A 23,361-nucleotide genomic window follows, 5' to 3' on the forward strand; every position below is an offset into this window, starting at 1 on the left:
ACTAATAAAATGGCACAAAATACGATCGCTTGTACATTTATAAATTATATTATAACAACATTGTATACCTCTATCTTCCTCTCTCTTTTTCTCCGATATCTTCAGCTTTCGGTCTATGGGGATAGACAGATAGTCTTTCTCTTATCACAAAATATACAATCTATCCCAGCATAACACATATCTCTTTTCTCTTTCTGTTTTTACACAATAAGTGCATCTCCAATAGATTTATTACATACATAAAGTTCATGCTTGGAGTTGCAATATTTTACCATAACAACTTTTGATAGACTAACAACACCAAGAAACAACGCACTTCTTAAACATCTTTAATCTCCATAACAACACTTCTGTACCATACGATACAGAATTCGGCACTTCGTTTCATCGTATATACTTGCATTCTTATATCTCACTTATTCTTATTTAACGTACGTCCAATGTCTTCACTCAGTTCAGATGTTTAAATCGCAAGTTCCAGCAAAGCCTTATATCAACACCATCCTCCTTAAGTCTTGACGTACAATCGCTATACATTAATAACGAAAATTTTTGTCAGAACGAATTCGTTAAATTGACACTTTTACGCGGAAGAATAGGAATGATGTTTTATAAAATACAAATTACACGAGTAAAAAAAAATATATAAAATGTAATGTCGATGACCCCCCTCGATGCGTTATCTAATTTTATGAAAGTAATCTAATTCTTCCTTTCTTTCTTTTGTTTCCTTCTTTCCTGTTTTTTTTTTTTTTTTTTTTTTTTTTAATAAATAGACTATACGAATTCGATTATTCATTTGACTGTTACTCAACTAAAAATTATATGCACAGCAGGGCCTCTAAGTTTTTCCTTTCCTATGATTACACCTTTTTGAGCATGGGTAAATGAAGTACTTCTGGTATTTCGATATCCTCTAGTCGAATATCTGATGGATTGAATGGTAATCTTACTGTGTATGAATACATAAGATCCATTAACAGCTGAAAAAGAAGATTGATTATCCATTGATTACTTCTTTACTAACATAACCGACCCAATAATAGATAGGTGTAGCAAAATTTAGACTTACCTGTTCGTTGTTCTCACCACGTTCACTCAATTTTTCCTGTACCTTCTTGATGAACGAAACTGGCACGCGCGTTTCAAAGTCGTCAGCTGGTGTATACAAATTTAGAATTTTCACTATTTGATTCGCGGTTAATTTGTTGCACATTTCGCACACAGAATTTACGTCTTCATCTGTTTTACGAGCTTGCAAAAGCTGTGCTGCTTGTACAATTGGCTGAAGCACTTCGGATGCTGCTTCTAATCTTCGATCTCGTCCCCATTGCTCCAAATGGCTTAAATTATATCTAAAGACAGCATAATGTTAAGATTAAGTAATCACATTAAATAATCCTAGCAAACCTTCACGAACCTTATTTGCATGCCCTTCGTCCAGTGACAAAGTTCATTCCTGAGAAGCAAGTTATTCAGAGCACTAGCGCACATGAAGTAAAACAGTTGTTTGAAAAGTTGCACGACAATCTCAGGATCAACACCATGATATTGAAGAGTTTTATACACTAAAGTAAGTTCATCGAGAAGTTTATTAAGCTTTTGTTGAGTTGATTCTGGCTCCTCTCCCATAGAGGATGATCGTGGTCGACCGAGTTTGTTAGAATTCAAGCCTGATATAGCTTCGTGTTCGAGAAGAGCGGGGACAGTCAGAGCTTGAATCCTTTCTTTAAGGTTCGTTACGATATTATTGAAAATCCAAAGCGCCACGTTGCTCAATACAAGGCGATACTCGCTTAAATCGAAATTTCTAAGACATTGCTCATTTTGTCTTGGTGTGTTTTCAATTTGAAAAGGTTTGTCTCCCGAATACTGTTTCATATTATGCAACAATCTCAAGGTGTTACTGAACCAGAGTACGCTACAATCAAAGTCCTCGCGTTTCTTGACTACACGTTTTACAGCATTGAGATATGCCGTTAATAACAATCTCACTTTTTCATCGTCGTTTACACAGTCTGTATGCCTTATACACATAAAAAGAATATAAGCTGGCAGACCAGGAAGTAATGTCACCGCGATTCTAGGTTTTAACTCTAGAAAAAGAATTATAACAGTTCAAAAGATACTGGCATCATCCAAATTATGTAACATAAATGAAGTTATCTAAATTTACCGAAAACGAGATGACGTATTATTATGTTGATATCTTCTTTTCTAAACTCGAACATGCCCTCATAATCTCTTTCTTTCTTCCGGATAACTGGCAAATTACTTCCATTATCTCCCGACTGACTATTGGAAGACATTATCGCAGAATCGCTTACAGATTCTGCAGTATCTGGCACTATAAAAAAGAATTTTAATTTCATTTTATAATTTTTAATTTTACGAAGACAGATGGAAATAAATTAATAAAACTGAAACAACAAATAGATAAATCGAAGATATAAACAAAAAAAGCCGAAAAAGTAAATAGAATCAAGAATGGCATGAAATGAGATAAGTTTGAAAATAAGATAAAAGATTATAACAATAATTGTATGTAATTATTGTAATAATAAAATTATAACAATTTTGAATCTCCCATAGTAATATGCGAGGTTTTAAAATTCACATGGCAGATGATGTAATGGTACCATAAATACTAATTTATACGAATTATGGTGAATCATGGTATATGTGAAGTGCAATGGAAATGAACATTGGACCACGCACTCACCGGCGCCCCTTGACATATGAGGGCGGTCCTTATGTTCCTTAGTATCGTCTCCCTCATCTTAGAAAACATTTAAATATTACACAATTTTAATACTACTTTCCAATAATTTTTACTACGCGACCATTCCTTTTATATCGTTTAAAAGCAAGAGAATTTACACAGTTTGCTTAGTAATGTGTACTCACAGCCTGCATCCCTCAGACGTTTCGCAAGTATCTTGCATTGCCTCTTAAACTTCCTGCATTCTTCTGCTATTTTATCGTATTTTTCTTGCAATTCCTATATCCAAATTATCGTTATTAATAAATGTTATGTTAAAACTTTATTTGATGCGACAACTAAAATTAACTTTACCAAATTTTCAGACGTTAGCCTGGCAATTTCGTGTTGCATATATGCCTCAGTCTGTGTCTGCGGCGATTTGCTCAAATTCACGGATAGTAACTTCTGCTGCTTCTCAATTTCCTCCTGTAACCTATCGATTTCCGCTCGCCATTCATCCCTCTGTGCCCGCCACCCTTTCTCCTTCATTTGAAGCTCGTCTTCTAATTGCCTTTAAATGAAAACACAAAATGTCGATTCACCTATTACTTTCAATAAAATTGTTCAATCGAAAGAAACTGAAGGAACTAGCGCTAGATAGGTAGATGTATGAGATATTTGATAATGAATGACATTCGATAAGTTTCGTGTATTTCTGATAAAGATCGCTGATTAATCGCGGCAAATTATCTGCTCAACTCACTCTCTTGAGGCCTTTCGCTTTGTCTTAAGTCTACTGAAAATTGAAGTGCATGCACAAACGACAAAACACGATTAGATACGGTTTAACATTTCTCTTTCGTCAAAAACAAGATTACAAAATTCGAGAAATCTCAAAATACCTGTTGATCTTTTTCTGTGTTTCGAAGGCGAGTACTAATTCGCCGTCTTCGTTTATGATGTCCACATCACGGCCATAATTCGAGCCCAAGCTCTTCATTCTTCGTGTATTATCTGCCAACACGCTATGCAGTTGAATGCATTCTTCTCGTCTTCTCTCAAGCTCTTCTTGAAGCGCATCAAATTGTCCTAAAATGGAAATTATTTATCGCACTCCTCATTTATCCATTTATATCATCCCTTTTATTTCACAAGCAGATTATATGATGTAAAAACAAAGAGAAAGTGCGAAAGAAAAACAAATTTTCTTTTTAATCTTTTATTGCTTTCAACGTTATAAATAGTCACATCAGGGAACGGTATGATATGAACTATGGTTATTCGGTATTAGAGGCGGGAGAATGTGTTTTATTAACGTTAACGTGCATACATCAAGCAGATAAAGGATTGAAAGAAGCAAAATAAAAATCTATGAGGATGCAATATTTGCATATCTTATATACTAAGCTTTGGTTAATGGCACAGCAAAAAAATAAAACATAAAGGTATAATATATTAAAACTAGACTAAACAAAGACATATGAAGAAAGTGACATTCGATTACAGTACACGATAAAGCAAACAATGAAAAAATTCCTTAGCCATGTAAATTAACAAATTACCCATGAGATTCTGCTGGGCACCAGTTAGGCCTGTTGAGGAAACGCTTTTTCTTAAAGTACCTAAATCTTTCTTTAACTGAGCATTTTCCATTTCCAATTCTTGAAGCTATAAAATCCAGAAATAGGTATTAATTCTAATATCATCATTGCGTATTACTAACTTATCGCTTCGATAGATCGAGCTTCTAAGCACGTGAAATTACCCTAAATGTATCTTGCATCCTCGAAGTTTCTTCGGGACTATCACGTTCTAAATCTTCCACCATTCTTATTAATCTTCCCTTCTCTTTCTCAACATCCTTTAATTTCTGTTGAAGCTTCAACACTAATCCAATATCTACTGGCGCGTGTGTCGGACCATTCGTCTCGGCAGGTGATTTATTTGATTGGACCTCTCCATCGGGTGGGCTATCTGACCTTTGCTGATTCCAGTCAATCGTTTCCAGCCGTGAGTAAGGAGTCGAGGAAGAAGCAGTCGATCTTACCGAACCGTAACCCAAATCCTTATTTAAACGGAATTAAAGGAAATATTAAACTATATATCACAGGAATGAATTAAATCTAGACAAAAATATATAAAAGATGATTTTACGATATTCTGGTCATCTTGTGGAAGTTCCGTAGACACGATTTGCCCGCTACTGCTGGAAGCATTGCTAAGAGAACGCGAGTGTGCAGGAGCATGCATAGCGAGCTTCTGTTCTAACATTTCTGTACGTTGCTCTAACTCGTGATACTCTTTCAATAATTTCTGATAGGCGCCACGATCCTGGTCCTGATCCAGCAGGAGAAGATCTTTTTCCTGTTCTAAACGATACTTCAAGTTCTCTTCAGCACCGCGTTGGTTGTTCTTCAACTTCTCATTAGCTACCGAAAGTTCCTTTCGCAACTTTTCGATTTCACCCAGAAGCTCCATATTTTCTTGTTCTTTCTCTTGTGTATTTCTTTCCTTGTCCTAAATAAAATATACGATATTCAATCCCCTATACACAACTTAACCGAACATTTCCAACAATTTACCTGTAAAATATCCATTTTTTCGTCTCTTTCAGCTTTCACGATATCCTGAATCTTTTCTAATTCTTTCGCTTTCTCTATTAGTATAGCATTTAATTTCTTATTCTCCGCGTCTACGGATTTCAGTCCTTCTAATTTGTGTTTCAAGTCTATCACCTCGTTCTGAACGTTCTTCAATATCTGATTCTCTTTCATCTAGAAACCAAACAGTGTTCCAACATTCAACACCTTTAACACCAATATTATTCATATATGCCTAAACTTGTAAATAATAATGTTGTTAAAACATACAAGCTCGGTGATCTTTTGCTGCAGGGTCATTATCTTCTTCTCTAATCCCTTGTTCAGAGATTTTACGTGTTCCACGCTTCTCGCTTCAGCTTTCAATCTCTTAAACTCTTTCCTCGCCATATGCCTTCTGATGCAAGACTGAACGGTTATAATATCTCTTAATTTTTTCTTGCACGCCATTCGAACAAGGTAACCCCTGGCGAATCTCTGAATTACAATCGCTGCCGCATTGTCTTTCATTCGTTCGTATTTCTGCCGCGCAAGTTTTCCCCTGCCGTACGTCTGAATACCGAGAATTGTGCGCTTTATCTGGAGATATCGACGCCTCTTCAGCCAACCTTTGACACGAGCTTGAATTTTCGTCGCGGCCCTTTCTTCCCTCACAGCCTGAGCTTTCTGCCTAGCGATGTATCCTCTTCCGTATCTTTGAAGACCAAGCACAGCACATCGAATCTTCTTATACCTACTACGGCATATCAGACCGCGCACCGTTTTTTGGATCATAACACAAGCATCTCGCTGTCGTTCCGCTCGTAGCTTTTCTAGATAAGCTACTTGACCAGCACGAAAAAGAACCTTCGTCTTGCCGAATTTAAATTTATCTTCGTCTTTGATATACCTGAGGAAATTCAAGTTGTTTTATATTCTATTTTTGTGGAATTAACGCATTATTAAGCAATAGATGTACCATTACTTTCGATAACTCTCGATTGTGTTAGAAAAGATGAGCTTATTGTATTTTAGTAGTTTGGAAAGTTCACAGTGAAAGTTAGCAAAAATTTGAATGTATTATGTTATCATAGAAATATACATTTCCAATGACAGATTAATTTTTTTAACTGCTACATTTGGCGTCCAATTAGTATTTGTTAAGTTGTCGATAAAAGGGCAGAATAAATATACATATAAAATATTCTATTGATAGAATTAATCGACTGATCAAAAATGTTACACTTTTTCTGAATATCCTAATAGGAGATTTATTTTATATTATAAATTTATTATAGAAGGAGAAAGAAAGTGGGACGATAATGGAAAGTGAACGTAACTGACCTGCCCAATATTCGTCGACAGGTTTCTTTGAGGTCGTCGCGTCGAATATCCTTGAATTTACAGAGACTCCTGTATCTGAGAAAGAATTCGTTGTATGTTCTTTGACTGGGAAATCCAGCGGCGGATATTCTAATCGTCTCTAGGACACCGCAAGCCCGTAATTGCTGCATCGCACGAATTGGGTTGTATTCAAATGCTTCCTTGGTATCGTTTGGTTTGATACAGCGCACGTAATGCGGTGTAGTTGCGTTTAATGTAGACATCAACATATTCAAGGAGTCGCGAAATTGCGAACCTACCTACAGATTTTGTACAACAACAAACATTTATCGACCAAAATCACCAACAGAGAATTACAGCAAAAACTCTGCAGCATCAAATTACCGTTTTCTTATTTTGCTTAGGCGAATTTAATGCTGGCTTTTGAGCCGATACTTTCAGTCTCACGTTCGATGGTACCATAAGCTTCGGATCCTCTTCGCTGAATAACTTTTTCAATAACTTATTCTGAAACAATAAACAGTATGAAAATTTTCTGCATAGCGATCTACGCATAAGGCTATGGCCACAGTGGATGCATTTGTAATATTTATATTTTTATAAGTGTACTTTCCAACATTTGGTTAGTTAGAACATGCATCTACTGTAACCATAATCCAAAGCACCGAGTTACGTGAATTTTACATACGTCTCCGTTTCGCAGTACGTCAACCTGTTCCTCGATAACGGTGTCTCTGTTTTTTTCTAAAAATCCAGTCGTTTCGTATTGCACCCGGTCGGCAAAATGGTGAATCAAGAAGGCAGATGTTCCGAATCGTGGTTTTTCAAAGTGTTTCGATTTTCCACATTTCGAGTAAAGTTTATCCGCCCATGAACTATCCGAACCTTTCGGCATCTGCATGAAATGGTCATTTGAGTATTGTACGTTTTAGCGGATGAGTTTTTGGAAGAAGAACGAAAAGTATCACCAACCCTACATTCCTCGTCCAACAAATCGAGGATACCCAGTTTCGTTTCGATGAGATCGATACAAGGTTGATTGTCATAGAAGTCTATGAAAGTCCATTCGATCTCCTCCTTAAAATACTCCTCCTGCTCTAACTTGAAGACGTGCTGATTGAATTGTTGTTGAAGCTTCTCGTTCGCGTAATTTATGCAAAACTGTTCGAAAGAATTGACCTCGAACGTTTCGAAACCGTAGATATCCAGGACACCGATGAAACACTGGGGTTTGTTTTGAGAATGCAAGGAGTTATTGATGCCAGCTACGATCCAGTTGAACAATTCCGCGTAAATATGTTTGGCCAGTGCGTCTCTAGCGCCAATCGCTTGTTCCACGTTCATTGGTTTCAAGAATACTTCCCTCATCGACACGATTTTCCTATGGCACAGCCATTTTCTCATCGCGTTTACGTCGGTGCCCAACAGCTCGCACATCATCAATAGATGTTTGTCTGACGACTAAAAAGGTTGCGACAAGGTACATCGAATGTCAGTAATGTTCTCTTTGATTGAAATGTCCTATCTATTTCGAAACCGAAGAAAACGGAATCTCTTCTATCAACGAAAAATTATCATTTTCTTTGTGCCGTCTTTGTTTTTCTTCGCTTCGCAGAAAATGTTTAATCGTTATCTCGTAACAGCCTGTACAACGTAACTATGCTTGAAAGCTAAAATACACGCGATAAATTTCGAATATTTCGCCGTGTCTTGAAAAACGAGAAAGTGCCAGATAGAACATTTTAACCAAATGTAAGCAGAGTGGATCTCCGTTAAGGTAAAATCATGATATTTACATGAATGTAACTGGTTTCGGTGTCGTTTTCATTGCTCGAATTTTGGTTATCGGCATTCCCTATATTCACGTTTCCCAAATGCATAATAGCTGCTAAAATACGAAGCATGTCGTCCTGCTGCTTGGACGAGAATCCAAGCATGGTGAGCGCGCTTATCGTCTCATCGAAACACATCAAGTCATCCACGCCATCTATCAAGGGATCATTTCCTTGATTTAGATAGTGAAACTTACTCTGGTGGCTCAAATGCAAATGAGGTAGACGCGCTGCGGCTGCGCACATTTGATAAAATATATGATAATTCCTTTCCTCGTATGTCTAGAAAATCATTCGTTTAACTAACCGGCTCATTTGTAAAGAAACGAACGCGAGAGGTGTACTAATTAATAATACCTGAAACACGACTCTTGACTTTTCCAGAAGATAAGTTCTCATACTGGCCCCGGTGATGTGGTAGTGTTTGTTAAATTGAATCTCGATAAACTTCCCGAATCTCGAGGAATTATCGTTTCTCGTTGTCTTTGCATTACCGATAGCTTCCATGATCGGTAGAGAGGCAAGGACTTTCTTCTCGACCTGCGTCTCGGTCGTTGAACCACCGACGGTAGCGAAATATCGCATCGTATATTTTGCAGAGACAGTTTTTCCAGCACCGGATTCTCCAGAAACGATAATAGATTGGTCGTGACCTTCCCTACGTTTATTATGCAACATTTAAAAACTCTAACCATCACCTGCCTGTATAACCTTTAACCCTCTGAGTGTTTAATCTGTACAGACAACGCTTCTTCTCAACACCATACAGGTAATTTAAGATTCTATCCTCCTGAACATTTCAAAATCATCGACCGTCTTAACATTAGAAATATTCTTGCTTTTTAAAAGATCTCCTGTCATTTGTCAGTTATTTTTAAATATTTTACTTTTCTCGATTCGAGGCATTTACATATTTTTCACCTATTGGCATTAAAATCAGAAAAATCTAAATAGGCTTATCATTTCATTGTTTATCCTCTGCCATCTTCTTACATTAAATTAAAAGTCCAAAGATGTGAGTGTATTTTCTATTCTTTGTACGCTCCTCGCTCGGTATTAGGCTTGTAAGTTACTGGTACCTTTAGCGAACACTCAAAGGGTTAAGTAATTTGTGACAGAGTAAAGAAGCTTTCAACCTTTCCAGCTTGGTGTACGCTTCCTCAGCGACGGCGAATATATGAGGTTCCAAATCGCCCATCGCCTGACCCCTGTACGCCCATATCGTGTCGTTGCCATAAATTGGAAGTTCATTGTATGGGTTAAACGCAACCAAAACGATACCGCAATAAGTGTAAATACAGTGTCGTTGAAAACGAATCTGTAGATTATACAGAACAGCTGGCTCGTGAAGAAACGACAACGATGTCAAGTTATTCTCCCCTATAAGTATATCAGGATTTCTTAACGGTGGTAAATCGGAATCTGATTTGATCTCCAAGACCTTCGTCTGATTGGAATCGTCCGTATTAACCTTCAAGGTTCGCTGTTTTAATTTGTAATCTTCCAGAAGCACCGCACCTTCCCAAACTTTTTCTGGGTGCGGCACCCATACCTTACCACCCTGAAAACACATATTCCTCTTCAATACGTCTATTTTTATTTTTATCAAGCATCTGTGCATCAACATGGTACAATACAGTTCGTTACGATGGCAAATCTAAGGATGCAACGTTGTACAAAAATAATAGAACGAACCTAATCCTACCATTACTTTAACTCCAACGAAACACGGATTCCTCTTCAATATCATTATTTTTATTAAGCACCTGTGCGTCAATATAATAAGTACTTTACAGTTTGTTATGATGGTAACTTTATGTTAGCGATATAACGTTGAAAAGTACTTCGCGCTATCATTATTGTTTTAAAAGTTAAGCTTCGCGATTCAACGGTGAAATATCGCCTTGAGATACGAGCCCCAGCAAGAACTACGGGTCAACTACGCGAACGAGCTCGTACGAGTTAATTACTCGGCGTCTAATTTTCCTTCTTTTGAAAAGATGACCTGCTTTTCCTTTTTGCGAGAAGTACGTATGAAAATGAGGTCGGCAATACAGCATATCGATTACGACGCCAACTGCGCCAAATCGAGATTGGTTATCGCATTAGAACCGTTATTACTCTTTTACCGCGACACGTTTTTCCGTAACGTGTTTGAAAATACAGTGACTATAAAATTATCGATTTCTAGAGAAACGTTCCCTCAAAAAAGGGAAAAGATATTTCCTTCTTCTAGAACGAAACGAACACTGTTGAGTATCATTTTTCCTAATTACAAAATCATCGACTCTAAAGGAACTTTTCCAAAAAGGGAGAAGATATTTCAAAGATGTAACAAACTCCTTTGAACGTAATATTTTCTAATTACAAAATTATCAATTCTAAAGGGACTTTTTCAACAAAGGAAAAGGCACTTCAAAGATAAAACGAACACTATTGAACGTAATTCTCCTTGGAAGATAAAAAGATTCGTAACGGTATCAAGGAAATGGTTCTTCAGCTTGTCTCGCTATCATACAAATGAGACACGAAATACCAAAATGTACTGTTATCGAGCACGGTGTACAGACAAAAGACGAATTACGTGAGCTGAAGAAATATCGAGCAACGGTATAGTTTGCTGTCTTCTCTAAACGTCGTTGTATTTACGCTGTCGCGTTTTGATATTCGAAAACCGGTTAAAACGATTGAAAACAGTAAAGTGTTTATGCGTGCTCTGCCTTTAAACAGAATAGTGACACGCGTATATGAGATAGCTATGGCTAGGAAGAAATGAAAATTAACCGTGAACTCTCATGACTCAACTATTATGCAAGACATCGTTCGAAAGATACCGAGAAAGAATCAAGAAGAATATATGTAGATATCCGTGGTACATACACAAATTTCATTTTCAACGCCGTCGATATTTTAATTAAAAGTAACTTCATACCTCGGTATGCTATCACTAAAATTATTAAACCAATAATTACAACTTTCTCGCAATATGGAATACTTCTCCCTTCGCGGGATTATTAACGGAACGATTAACCTCGAAATTTTGAACATCACCGTGTTTAGACGTTCAGTTATAAACTATGCACTATAATTCAGCAATGATTACTAACGCTACGTTACTCTAAGTGTAGTTATTGTATCTTCGCGTTTCGAGGTTAGTTGATTGCTGACTTTGCAATTTCAGATTGTGCAATTACGAATTCGCCGGTGGACGCATCTCTGCGAATTTCGTAATACGCTACACCTTTCCAGCAAACGTAATCCGTGACACATCGATAAATTTGAACGGAAAAAAATTCAACGAAATATGTATTTCTTAAATTCGAATCCCATCGAAATCATAGAAAGAAAAGTATTACGAAATATTTCAACGATAACGAACAGCAAAGTAGCTGACAAGTTCTCTTCACGATTTCAACGTTTCTCCGTACATTCGATTCGTACTTATTCGATCGTGCTTACTTTTCGGAAAGTAAGTGGTCGATGACTCGTAGAATATTCTATTGTTCTAATTCCAGCAAATCCTACCCTTTCTCTTACGATGAACGTTTGATGGTTCACTTCGTTCGTCAAAGTGTACCAAAGAAGTACGTAGTTCCCATGCTTTCTACGTTACGTACCAAATAACGATTACTCTGTTAAGTCTTGCTCACGGAAAGCTATATAAAAAGTAAAATCCTACCGGGTTCCCACGCGGCTTGTTAATTGAAAAGGTGGTCAGAATGAGAGCGAACCGCGCGCGATTCAATCTAAGCGCGACAATCGCTAAGTTCGAAGATGAGAATATCCGACTTTCCCCTCTTCCTTTCAAATTAATTGCTGTTCTCTCAACCTCGACTTCTCTCACGGCTTTCGTAAGTTGCGTAACTAGTAATTAGGTACGTAAATCTCTGCTTCCCATTCATGAATATTTCGGGTCTATCCAAACCATAACTTTCATTGAATGCGAAATTCCCGAAGAAAAAATTGTCAATAATATCGTTGTACTCCTCGACCAGCTGAAGAGATAATTTCGAAGATATTTCTGACGCAGTGCAACATAATATCGCAGAAATATAGGGGAAGTTCTGGTATCTACATGAACGCAGTCCACTCGCATGTTGTGTTTGAGCTTCGCCAACAGACCACCGATCTACGGCTTCTGTCGCGTTCTACTCACGACTCGTTTCAATGTTCGAACTACGTAATTTTTTACTACGTTCGATAACTACAATATTATCGATTATTATCATCATTATTATTATGAAAAACGAATGGAACGTAACAACGTATCTTTATATAATTTGTAACGCGTGCCAGGGAATTTATCAATTTTTTCGTCGGCGTAAGATACAATTAGAAAATTCATTTCCGCGACTAAAAATACCTTCGCGTTTGACAATAACGACCTCGCGATAACAATTTTATGACGTCATCACGATGACGTTATTCCACGAACATCTAATTTTATTTTTAATATTCACGTAAACATAGGAAGGGGAAGATACATGTTATAATCTTATCTACAACCGTAAAACCACTCCAGAATGAATCATTTTGCCACTGATTTCTCCCACAAAATACATCCAGATTTCACGACTCGTACGTATTCGCCTAACAAGAGAATACAACTTGGCGAGCTTTAAAATGCGTGGAGATCCCCTGCACGCGTATCTCCGATTGTTTTGCTCGCTTATTGATCAAAATGAAAGCTAAGGATTGCGGAAACCTTTCTCTTGAAAATTAAGACCCTAACGTAATAACGTAACACAAGTGGCGTAAATATACTCCGATAATGTAGATACGTTTGAAATTGCCTGTCATATTCTTTTATGTACGTCCGACGTGAGAAATAATTTATCCTCGCACTTGTTCGTTTGTTCAATACGTAACAAATAACAATTGCGATCATTGTTAACGTTCCTCCGTGTCTGCTATCTTTTCTCCTGCTTCTGTTATTGTTGACGATTTACGCAGATGTGAACTTTAACATTTATCGCAAAATGTTATTCGCGACTGTGTTGCCAAGGCTTAACGTTGTTACGCTTTCAGCAGCAAATCCGAAGTACATTTAGAGAGCATCATGCTACACCTAGAAACCGCTTGACGTCGTGTTTGTCGTCGAGAGATCGATCGCCGTAGCTCGGCATCGTTGTTCCTGAGAAAGGTTCTCCGTTATCGAGAATAACCAGGTCAAGTTTCCCGCCCACGTATGATTTTTACCACGTGCGTCGAAATTGGCACCGTTGACATCGGTGGCGAGCTACCGTGTTACATGCACCCTGTACACCCAACAGTTTCCCTTTCAATCGGCTAAAGATAAACGTGCCTTTCATACCGAGTACGTATTTCTTGATTGCGGCCTGTATCATATCGTTTGATCATGTTCGATGTGTTATCGATCTCAACTATGCAGAAGATAGATATAAGTCGAATCGCGAAAGTATTTGAGCATTTATAGGAACTATAGAAGCATTTCTGAATCTATTATGCGTTGTATAAAACGTTTCAAATTTCGATAACGCTAGAAATAGATACAGCTATCGTGATGTCATTTGTAAAACTTGGACCCAATTCATATAAAGAAGAGAGTGCTAACAAAGCTTTAAAAATGTCCTATATTATAGCTGTATATGTAATAGATTGATAAGAGAAAGAGAGAGGGAGTTTCTACAAGTATTCAAACGTTTTCTCGAGCCGCTATAATTTAAAGGACAGCATATAAAGTGTAACTGCAAATGCAAATCTAAATGCACAATGTTCATCGAGCGAAGTTTACGAGCGTGAGAATGTGAGTTCATACTTTCAGTGTTGAGTAAGATCGCGAAGCGGGATGCCTTCGTGAGAGACTGCTATAAGGAATCCTCCGTTTTTCACGGAGGTTGCACAAAAGGGCGATTGAAACACCGTATTTAACCAAGCGACAGTTTTGTTCTCGACTAAATTGCTGTATCACTGTGCTGTCGTCACGAGGCAATGAAAGTCTACAAAAATGCGTTCTTCGTATTGTACACGTATTTTTCAAGGCACCGGAGATCAATTTACGAACGTGGAAGAATTAGAAGGGCAGAATGACGAAAATATTTCTACGAAACCGTTACATTCGGATTAACACATTGGTCATCGTGGGATGACGAGTCTCAAAGAAATCTTCCTTGACCTTTCGGATAAAATCACGCGAAGCATAATGTCCACGATAGTGACTCCTTGTGCGCCTCCTTGTGACGGGCCACGAAGAAGCAAGGAGAACGACCTATTCCAAGACGCTTTGCTTTTCTGTTCCGAGAGAAAGGGAACTGCCCGTTCGTAAGAGAAGTCTTAGCGATCACGTTCCTCGAACTGATCGTGCGAGCAACAGTCTCGAATGGGGTTAGCTTACCTTTAAATGTAAAGGTGCGATCGAGACTACGGTTCGTGTTTCAATTTATTGCATAATATAATTTCATTATTTCCTTGTGTCTCAAACCGGCTAGCATCGTACCTAGACGACATTCTATTTCATTATGAGTTCGCCTGTTACGTTCGAACGTGTCGAAACTAGTTCGCAAAACGTTAAGCACTTGCTATTGCGTAATTAATTGTTACAAGAGTTTCGCGCCAGGAAACATTTTAACCCTTAAAGGTCATCGTAAGAAAATTTACCTGGAAGCATCTTCTCTAAATCAAGAAATTAGCAAAATCGAACCAGTGGAATTAGATGTTTCGTTATTATTTGACACTAGAAGAAGCGTAGAACGACCATCGTACGCGGTAATTACAAATTAATATTACGATCACGTCAGCAAATAATTTGATCCTATGTTAAAAGAACATGAAAACCGTCGAAGAAATATTTCAAACTGAGAATGAAAAATTATAAAAATAATATTTGGATATCGTTTCCTAGAGTCTGTTTCTTTCTTTGCCAGCATTACGTGTTAATAAATAATTGTTTCGTAAGTTTCCAAAGAGCTTTTCCCTGAGAGACTAGTTCGAATTTTGCAATTTTTGAAACACATGTACGATATCATTATAGGATGACAATAAGAAAACAAAAATTCGTATTAATAAATTCGTGGCCTTTAAAAGTTAAGCTGTGTTCGTACGCGATATATTATTCTCTGTTCGCGTTTATAAATCGTAAAATTCAAAGACCATCCATAAGATGACTAAATCAATACGCGCGTTCTGTACTGAGCAATAGGTGTCCCTGACTTTACCAGTATCTACAGATGTAATGTCCATTAACGATTGCGGGTATATTTTAGCCACGTTTCTCTTATTATTTGTAGTTAGCGCTATTAAGAAGCAAATATCATTGCAGGTAACTTGGACGAAAATTGCGATACGACCTCGGACAACCCCCGCAGTTCACTTGACCAAGGCAATAAATCAGCCAAGATGGAGAGCCACGGCACGACCTTAAAGGGGCAGGTTCGGGCTGGACTAAACTCTCTGTTCTCGTCGACTAAGTATTCTCACAGTATCGTTCCCTTACGTTCACTGTGCAATTTGTACGTAACATTCTCACGCATAGTAAGACCCAAGTAATTATCAGCTAATTCAAAACACCGTATCCCAGTTTTCATTTCTGCATGGTTAACAGATATTTCCTCGTGGGTAAGTTATAATTAAATGCGAGCAGAAACTTACTTTTTAATATTTTAGTTTACCTGAATTTTGTATAGACAATTTGTCTAATTATTATAACGATTATTATTAACGATTATAATACAACGAGAGACTCTACGAGCGATACTTAGTCAGGGACATAACTAATGCTTCGACGCAATAATCTCTTGTCAAGAAACGCTTCGTTTGTATACAACAAATGTTATCGTGGTCGGCAACCTAGTCGCAATCACTGGTTTTAAAGCGAAATTTAGGTCTTGAGCCTCCGAGCTTCCATACGACAATTATTGATTTTTGTTTTAAAAAGAACTTCTGGATTTTAGACTTGTTCGTCCCTCGTTCTCCACTACTTTCTGTTATAAACCAGAATTATAATTCACGTACCTATCGTTGTCGTATCGTTTAAATCATAGAGAGTATCGAATCTCTTTTTTGTGCAAGCAAGATCGATGAGATACATGTAACTATAATTTGAAATGTCATATTGAGAAGGTCATGCATAGTTCGAAACAGTGCAAATTACTGCTATAAAAATTGAAAGGAATAGACACCTCTTGTGAAAGTAGCAGTTAAGTTTGAGAAAGACATCTTCGATCGAATCGATAATGGATACTTCCCAACTAATTGCAACAATATATTGTCTATACCACAATTTTCTCAAACAATTAACCATGCACGATATGCATCGGCGATAGAAAAGAAGAAAGTTTCGTTCGATTTTACAAAATAATATTCAATCTTCCTTGCTTCGTTTCAGGTTTTAACGACGTGCTTCGAACTTTTCCGAACTTCAAAAACGTAATCGATAACGCATTTCCATGCACTTAAATTCGTATAAAATGGAACGAGAGTAATATCAAGCAGATAGATAAGATCGATCAATCTTTTTTTGAGCCAGATATTCATCCGAAATCGAGCAGCTATATTTTAAAATTTTTATCAGAAAATCGGGAGAAGGAATAGAAGCATCCGAGTGTTTTAAAACACTGGATAACTCCCAGGGAAAATTTCGCATACGTTTACATGAGATTTACTCCAACATATTTACGGAAAGACCTCCTCTGCTTCTCTGCAGAGCGGACTCTTCCATTCGGAATTTTAAAGAGAATACGCAAATGCAGTTTGCACAATATTATAAAACTAGATACGCTAGCAATAACTATGGAAATATTCAGGGGACGTCGGAGACGAAAATTCGTTTTGTAATTCGACAATGATCCAAACATCTCTCCGCGTTTTTCAAAGAGTTACTAGACTCACGATCATTTCCACGATAATATACATTTTTATTTGTCATTATTGGAACTTATTTATTCGATTCACAAACTCAAGTTAAAATTCTACCTCTTGTACTACTCTATAATGGAAGAGGTATTCTCGCCAGGCTTTAAGAGAGATTTTATGAAAAGGTAATTGTAAATGTCAACAGACAAGCTTGTCACAATGCTACTAAACCAGTTGCCATCGTAGAACTGGATTCGTGTACCTGCGATGGCCTGAGAATCTGAACTGGTTCGTACCTTCACGTATAACTCCCTCGTAGTCATCTTTGTTGGTCCAGGTGCTCACCTGGGTCAGGTCAGATACAATCGAGGAGAGCAGCACCCACAGCCACACACGATTTCACTCACACACGCACACACCTCAGCACAGATAAGAATACCTACGACATTTGTCGTCCAATCAAAAGTTATACGCGCTACAAGCACAGTGATATTCTTTCGACTATACAATACATCCTGGTGTCACCTGAGGTGCGGTCAAGGCATGTTTCTGTTTTTGTTTTTTCTCTTCTTCTTCTTCCTCTTCTTCTTCTTCTTCTTCTTCTGCTTCTTCTCTGTTCCCTTTGCTTTGCCTTGTTTCGATCAGGAATCACCAAAAATCGATGGATCACCAATTACCGATAACAAGAATCACAAGTAATCGTTTTAACAATTTCTGATTTTGTGACACTGTCTCTATCGTTTTTCAAATTTCTTCGTTAGAATCATTCGACAGTGATTGGATAGAGAAATGAATTTTCGCGAAGGCCGTACTTCCACGTAAACGTCGTCCGACGGCACTGCCACCAGCTGGTTCGTTATCGGGTTTAGATTCGGCGCCCCTCTTCGACTCCTTGCACGACTACTCTTCGGCTTTCCAGCCGAAGCAACCTTTTCTTTCCTTCTTTTCCGTATTCGTTCTGGCTATCGACGTCTCTCTTCGAAGATCGAACTACGAGTTTTACGCCATCTTACAGGCGAATCGAAAAATGAGACGAGTGGATTTTCTCACATCTTACGACAGTAAATTAGAATTGTTTCAGCAATCTTCTCTATTACGAAGTTTCATCGTTGTGAAATAAATCTTTGAATGATCTTTTTATTAACGAAATTGTAACGACATATTACCTAACAGTCGTGACAAACATCAATTGCGAACACGTTATTAATTGTTCGCTCGTACGATACGTTATCAGCATTCGTAGATAGCGAAATACGAATGTGTATTAACGATGGACAGCTTAGACGCGAATAGACGTGCAATTACATTGACGGTAGTACTTTTTCAAGTCGCACGATTTCAGAGAATCGGATGAGTTCCTTACCATTTTAGTGTCACATGCGACGTTATCGATTCAGTATAAAATAAGAACGTGACATTAGTAGCGGTTGGAATTATAGTGGAATGTAATTATGAAATGACTACTACTAATTATATAAATTTCCTAACTATAGAAAAACTTAATCGCGATCGCAGCCAATCAATTCGAATTATTTGCAATATAATTCGTAATTTTATTGTATACTTAAAAACTTATAGCTGGCGATATAACGTAATGTATACATACTTCCTATATTTTATACAGTTCGATAAAAAAGAAAAGAAAAATGAAATCGCATCTCTATAGACAGTAAAAGTTAACTGTATACTTAACCATTAATTACATAAGGAACTATCGTACAAAGAATAATTTCAGTTATCAGTGTGATTTATTAACGTCAAACGGACAGAGTTCTATCATGGCATTTTTCCAATTGGTTCTGAAAGCCAACAAATTGGAAAAACTGAGGCAAAGTTACGAGGATGAAAAACTGACATCGATTGAGATTTCGAAGGGTATCGTCAAACCTGTATATACTTTGAAGCAGCAAATTCGTCGGAGAAAAATATGGTTAGACTGGAGCTTTAAATAATCGAGAAATTTTGACTTCGTTTTTATATTAACTATGTTTGAAAAATCGAGACAGGTTTAAGAAGAAGGTTTCACACCTCTTAGACAAAATCTTTGCTATTTTAAGAGATTCTTGGATACATAAAAAGATTGTTGTAATTCGTACCGATGGAACATTGGAAAATTACATAGCAAAAAGCTTTGCAGGATTCGTTGGTGGAATATTCTTGACGTACATATTTTTCATATTTTTCGTTTTTCAATTGCATTTTAAGCTGTCGTCTGCGACGTTCCTCTGTACAATAATAGGAATAATCCTCACTCTTGGTCTTGCATTTTCTTTCCAAGTCCGGTACGCTATGATACGCATATATATTTATCATACATATAACATGTAAGATATATTCTTGGTAGTTTAAATAAATAGAAGAATATTTCAGATGCGTTGTGTTTCTTCTCTTGCCGCAATTTTTCTCGAAACGCGGAAGGCAAGCTTTAATGGCGTACGCGTTTATTTTAGCTTTAACAGGACCAGTGAAGAATACTATGCACAACACCGGTGTACTTTCAGAGTCACTAGCCTGTGCGCAAGTACGTATATCGCTCTATATCATTTTACGTCATTAAATTCCCCGTTCTCGAATATCGATCGCATTCACGGTCAACTAGAAAATATCGTTTACTCTCCAGGAACAGTTAAAGGAAGCGGTAAAGACCGTCATAGATTTAGCAAAACAACCGTTTTACGCTTTGCGAGAAGCAATATCGAAAGTCATAAAGACGATCAAAGTAGTCGTAAAGAAGATTAAACAGACCTTAATTGCGATTAAAAGAGTCGTTCTTAGCATACGTAAGTAGAATTTGTGTACAATCTATTAAACGTTTTACAACCTGCATCCTTTACTTCGTATCTCATCATAGTTAGAGTTATCACTGCGGTATTCGAATGGCTGGGAAGTATCATAAGTATATGTAACAAAAAGTTGGGCACACCTTTCGACAGGTGCCAAAGCGTTTTTGAAGGAGCAGTGGCGGATTGCAAAGCAAAATTGGGTCCAATTTTTGGATTAGTTTGCAACATAACTTACGTAGTCAGTAGTCTGTGTTACATAGTGAAGCCACTGGATTTCATTTGCATGCTAGTTTCCTATATCGCTGACAGCGTAGTTGGTGTCGTAAAGAGCAGTAAGTTATCTTGAAATAAATTTGAATTTTACGTGTTTCTTTCCCCCGAAGACGTTTTTACAGTCGCAATTCGTAGAAATTAAGAAGTTCACGATGCACATGAAAGCGATGTTCTACGTTAAAGTTAAGTTCTCCCATTCGTTTCATTTCGAAACGAACCAAAGCAGGACGATACAAGACGTGTCCACGAGTATTACTACAGAAATACGCTCGAGAACAGACAAACTCTTTGGTTTCTTCGATTTCATGAATTTCATCACGTCCTTTTTCATGTTCTTTATCATACTCAGGTAAAGTAATGTAATTGTTACATCGATAAGAATAGTTGGATAATTATGAATTTATTCAATCGTGTAATTTCAGTACGTTCGCGCATTTCTCTAAAACAATGTCAAACATGGAATATTCAATATAAATTGACTATCCGATTTAATATTTTCAGAGTGTTACGCTATCGTTACAAATGGTTAACCAGCGAGCGTTTCGACAATCGATACATAACGGACGATCTACGTACCATCGATTTGATAAGAACACGTCAAGACAAGGAGACAGTTCTGCCACTGAATCGACGTGAACGAAACAAATACGTACCACTCTCTTCCGTCATATTAATAAAATCCGAAAGAACAAAATTATCCAAGTCTATCATATTCTTAAGTCTAGCTACGGTCAAACTTATCACGTACATGTTGATAGATTATTGTCTTTATTGGGTACTGAACACCATACAACTTTACGGACGATTTCAAAGCAAAGTAAAATGACGAACTATTATTATTAGACTGCTGATAATTATTGCAATTACTTCATACAGCAATACGGCATTCTTTTAGGTCGAACGACCAAACGTGGTAACTATTCACGTATCTGGGGATGGGTATTTAGCTGACCTTTATAAAAGTATCGTAAAAGCATTCACGCCACACGGGCAGGGAACAGAAATCGATACGATGCTTTGCCTTCCGGATCCTGTAACACCTGATTTCGATAAATACACTCAGATCCTCGTTTTGATCTTTCTCTGTTGGCTGATGGCATTTTTCGAGCCTTATGGTTTACGAATGAGACAGGTAGTCATGTGTCAGTATTATCCCGAGAGAGCAAAACAGAGAGCAGCTTGGTTGTACAATTACATCATCAGGTATCCAATTTCTCCATATCCAAGGTATCTACCTGGTGAACTTATTTTAATTACAGACGGGTCGAAATCTGTTTTTTAGATTCGCCAACTTCTAATCCGAAACTTTCGAAATGCGAAATACTTATTTTCTCCTAATTTTTACTTCGAACTAGGTCAAGGGGCAATTTTTTGAAGTTTGCTAGACGTCAATTGCGCCGAAAATTTGGCCTGACCGAAGGGGAAAAAATGGAGAAAGTGACTTTAAAAGAGAAATTGTGGGCCACGTTTCCCTTATTGAATATATTTTTCCCATCGAAACAAAAAGCGTGTCTTCTGTGTGGCACAGTGGAACGTGACGAGGATCCACATGTTAAATGTCCAACTCCTGGTTGCATTGGCCTATATTGTACGCAATGTTTCACGGATTTGCAGAATTTGTGCACCATTTGTCGGTCACCGATGGACTATGGTGACTTGTCCGACATGAGTGAGGAGAAGTAAATTAATTAATGATAAAAATCCTGAATCGGCTAACCGGTGATCACTAACGCCCTTAAAATATTAGAGACTCTTCGGAAGATCAATTTGAAATACCAAGAAGAGCGTTGCTAAAACCCGAATTGAAATTGGAAAAAGAAGAAGATAAAATAAAGGATGAGGAAGGTAAAATGATGGGAGAAGAATACGAAGCAATGTCAGGCGAAGAATATGAAACTGAAGAGGAAGAGATGTTAGATAAAGAATATGGAGCTGAAGATGAAGAGATGTCAGGTGAAGAATATGAAGTGGAAGATGAAGAGACGATGGGTGAAGAATATGAAACTGAGGATGAAGAAATGTTAGGTAAAGAATATGGAGATGAAAAGATATTAGATACAGAATATGAAGGTGAAGAGATATTAGGAGAAAAATACGAAAATAGAAGGGTAATAGGGGGAGAAGAAGAAGGAGAAGAAAGAGCAATGAAAATGATAGCAAAAAAAGAAGGAAAGGAAGGAAGGAAGGAGATATTAGGAGAAAAATACGAAAATGGAAGGGTAATAGGGGGAGAAGAAGAAGGAGAAGAAAGAGCAATGAAAATGATAGCAAAAAAAGAAGGAAAGATAGAAGACAAAGAAGAGGTCAAAGTAAAGAACGAGAAAGAAGAAAACAAACTGAGAGCCGAGCAGGCAGAGAAAATGGAAAGAGACGTCGGTGAACAGACGGATGATAAATCCTTGGAAGATCTCGATCAAAGTACCGAATACAGTTACAGTAAGAATTTAACGTATAGTTGAGACAACCTCATTAAAGTGTACTACATTAACCGTGTTAATTGTCGCAGCGTATCAAGATGAATCTCCTGAGGAAGTCGAAATCGAGAAAACGAGGAAACGATTCAAAGACGTGGAAGCACAGAAAATTCGAGACGACGTAACAATCCAAGTGCGTTAACGTGATATAGTAAAGTCTTTACGACCAATATCAACTTCATTAAATGTCTTATCTTCTTGCTACTGTTTCAATATCGTTTCGTATTTAGATATTCAACCAACCGTTCGTAAAAGAATCGATCTCGGGCAGTGAATCACCAACTTCTGGTTTCGTTGTGAGGGCACGTAGAAAGGTTCGTGCCAAATTAAAAAAGCGACCAGTTGCCGAGGTGAGAGATTCGGATTCATCAAGTTCGATTGCCGACACGGAATCCTGGCCGAGTGAAGATGTCGACGAAGAAGAAGTAATACACATAGAAATAGACAGCGATTCGGAAGAATTACTTCCGAAGGATAGAAGGAAACTAGGTCGTATAAATAGAATCGTCGATGCAGTTGCGAGAATTCCTTGGCTCGGTAAAGGAGAGGTATGAAACATTC

General features: G+C 37.6%; 2 protein-coding genes across 5 annotated transcripts; one reads left to right on the forward strand and one right to left on the reverse strand.

Annotated features, from left to right (window-relative positions):
* Positions 1–83: 83 nt before the first annotated feature.
* On the reverse strand, positions 84–18,159 carry didum (dilute class unconventional myosin). 4 transcript variants are annotated; one of them, XM_069124959.1, is made up of 22 exons: positions 17,567–18,159; positions 9,596–10,020; positions 8,817–9,117; positions 8,424–8,741; positions 7,600–8,088; positions 7,316–7,522; positions 7,012–7,134; positions 6,628–6,926; positions 5,575–6,193; positions 5,287–5,478; positions 4,859–5,221; positions 4,470–4,769; positions 4,267–4,372; positions 3,607–3,793; positions 3,077–3,275; positions 2,908–3,001; positions 2,723–2,779; positions 2,177–2,347; positions 1,421–2,096; positions 1,073–1,355; positions 816–983; positions 84–529 (listed from the first exon to the last, which is right to left on the reverse strand). In XM_069124959.1, exons 1-21 carry the CDS (start codon positions 17,591–17,593, stop codon positions 864–866), a joined length of 5,556 nt encoding a protein of 1,851 aa, XP_068981060.1. In that variant the 5' UTR covers positions 17,594–18,159; the 3' UTR covers positions 84–529; positions 816–863. The 4 variants fall into 4 exon arrangements, with proteins under 4 accessions (XP_068981060.1, XP_068981059.1, XP_068981058.1 ...); XM_069124958.1 differs by lacking the exon at positions 84–529 and having other exon boundaries at positions 742–983; positions 17,567–17,709; positions 17,796–18,159; XM_069124957.1 differs by lacking the exon at positions 84–529 and having other exon boundaries at positions 742–983; positions 17,567–18,158.
* Positions 18,160–18,448: 289 nt separating this feature from the next.
* On the forward strand, positions 18,449–23,359 carry LOC138185742 (DC-STAMP domain-containing protein 2-like). The gene is made up of 12 exons (XM_069124908.1): positions 18,449–19,200; positions 19,277–19,552; positions 19,641–19,791; positions 19,891–20,050; positions 20,122–20,385; positions 20,462–20,675; positions 20,828–21,143; positions 21,222–21,529; positions 21,682–22,007; positions 22,088–22,702; positions 22,776–22,933; positions 23,031–23,359. Exons 1-12 carry the CDS (start codon positions 19,049–19,051, stop codon positions 23,352–23,354), a joined length of 3,264 nt encoding a protein of 1,087 aa, XP_068981009.1. The 5' UTR covers positions 18,449–19,048; the 3' UTR covers positions 23,355–23,359.
* The last annotated feature ends 2 nt before the right edge of the window (positions 23,360–23,361 follow it).

Source organism: Bombus flavifrons, chromosome 12 (genome assembly GCF_040668555.2).
Source record: "Bombus flavifrons isolate JBK064 chromosome 12, iyBomFlav1_principal, whole genome shotgun sequence".
Classification (NCBI taxonomy): domain Eukaryota; kingdom Metazoa; phylum Arthropoda; class Insecta; order Hymenoptera; family Apidae; genus Bombus; species Bombus flavifrons.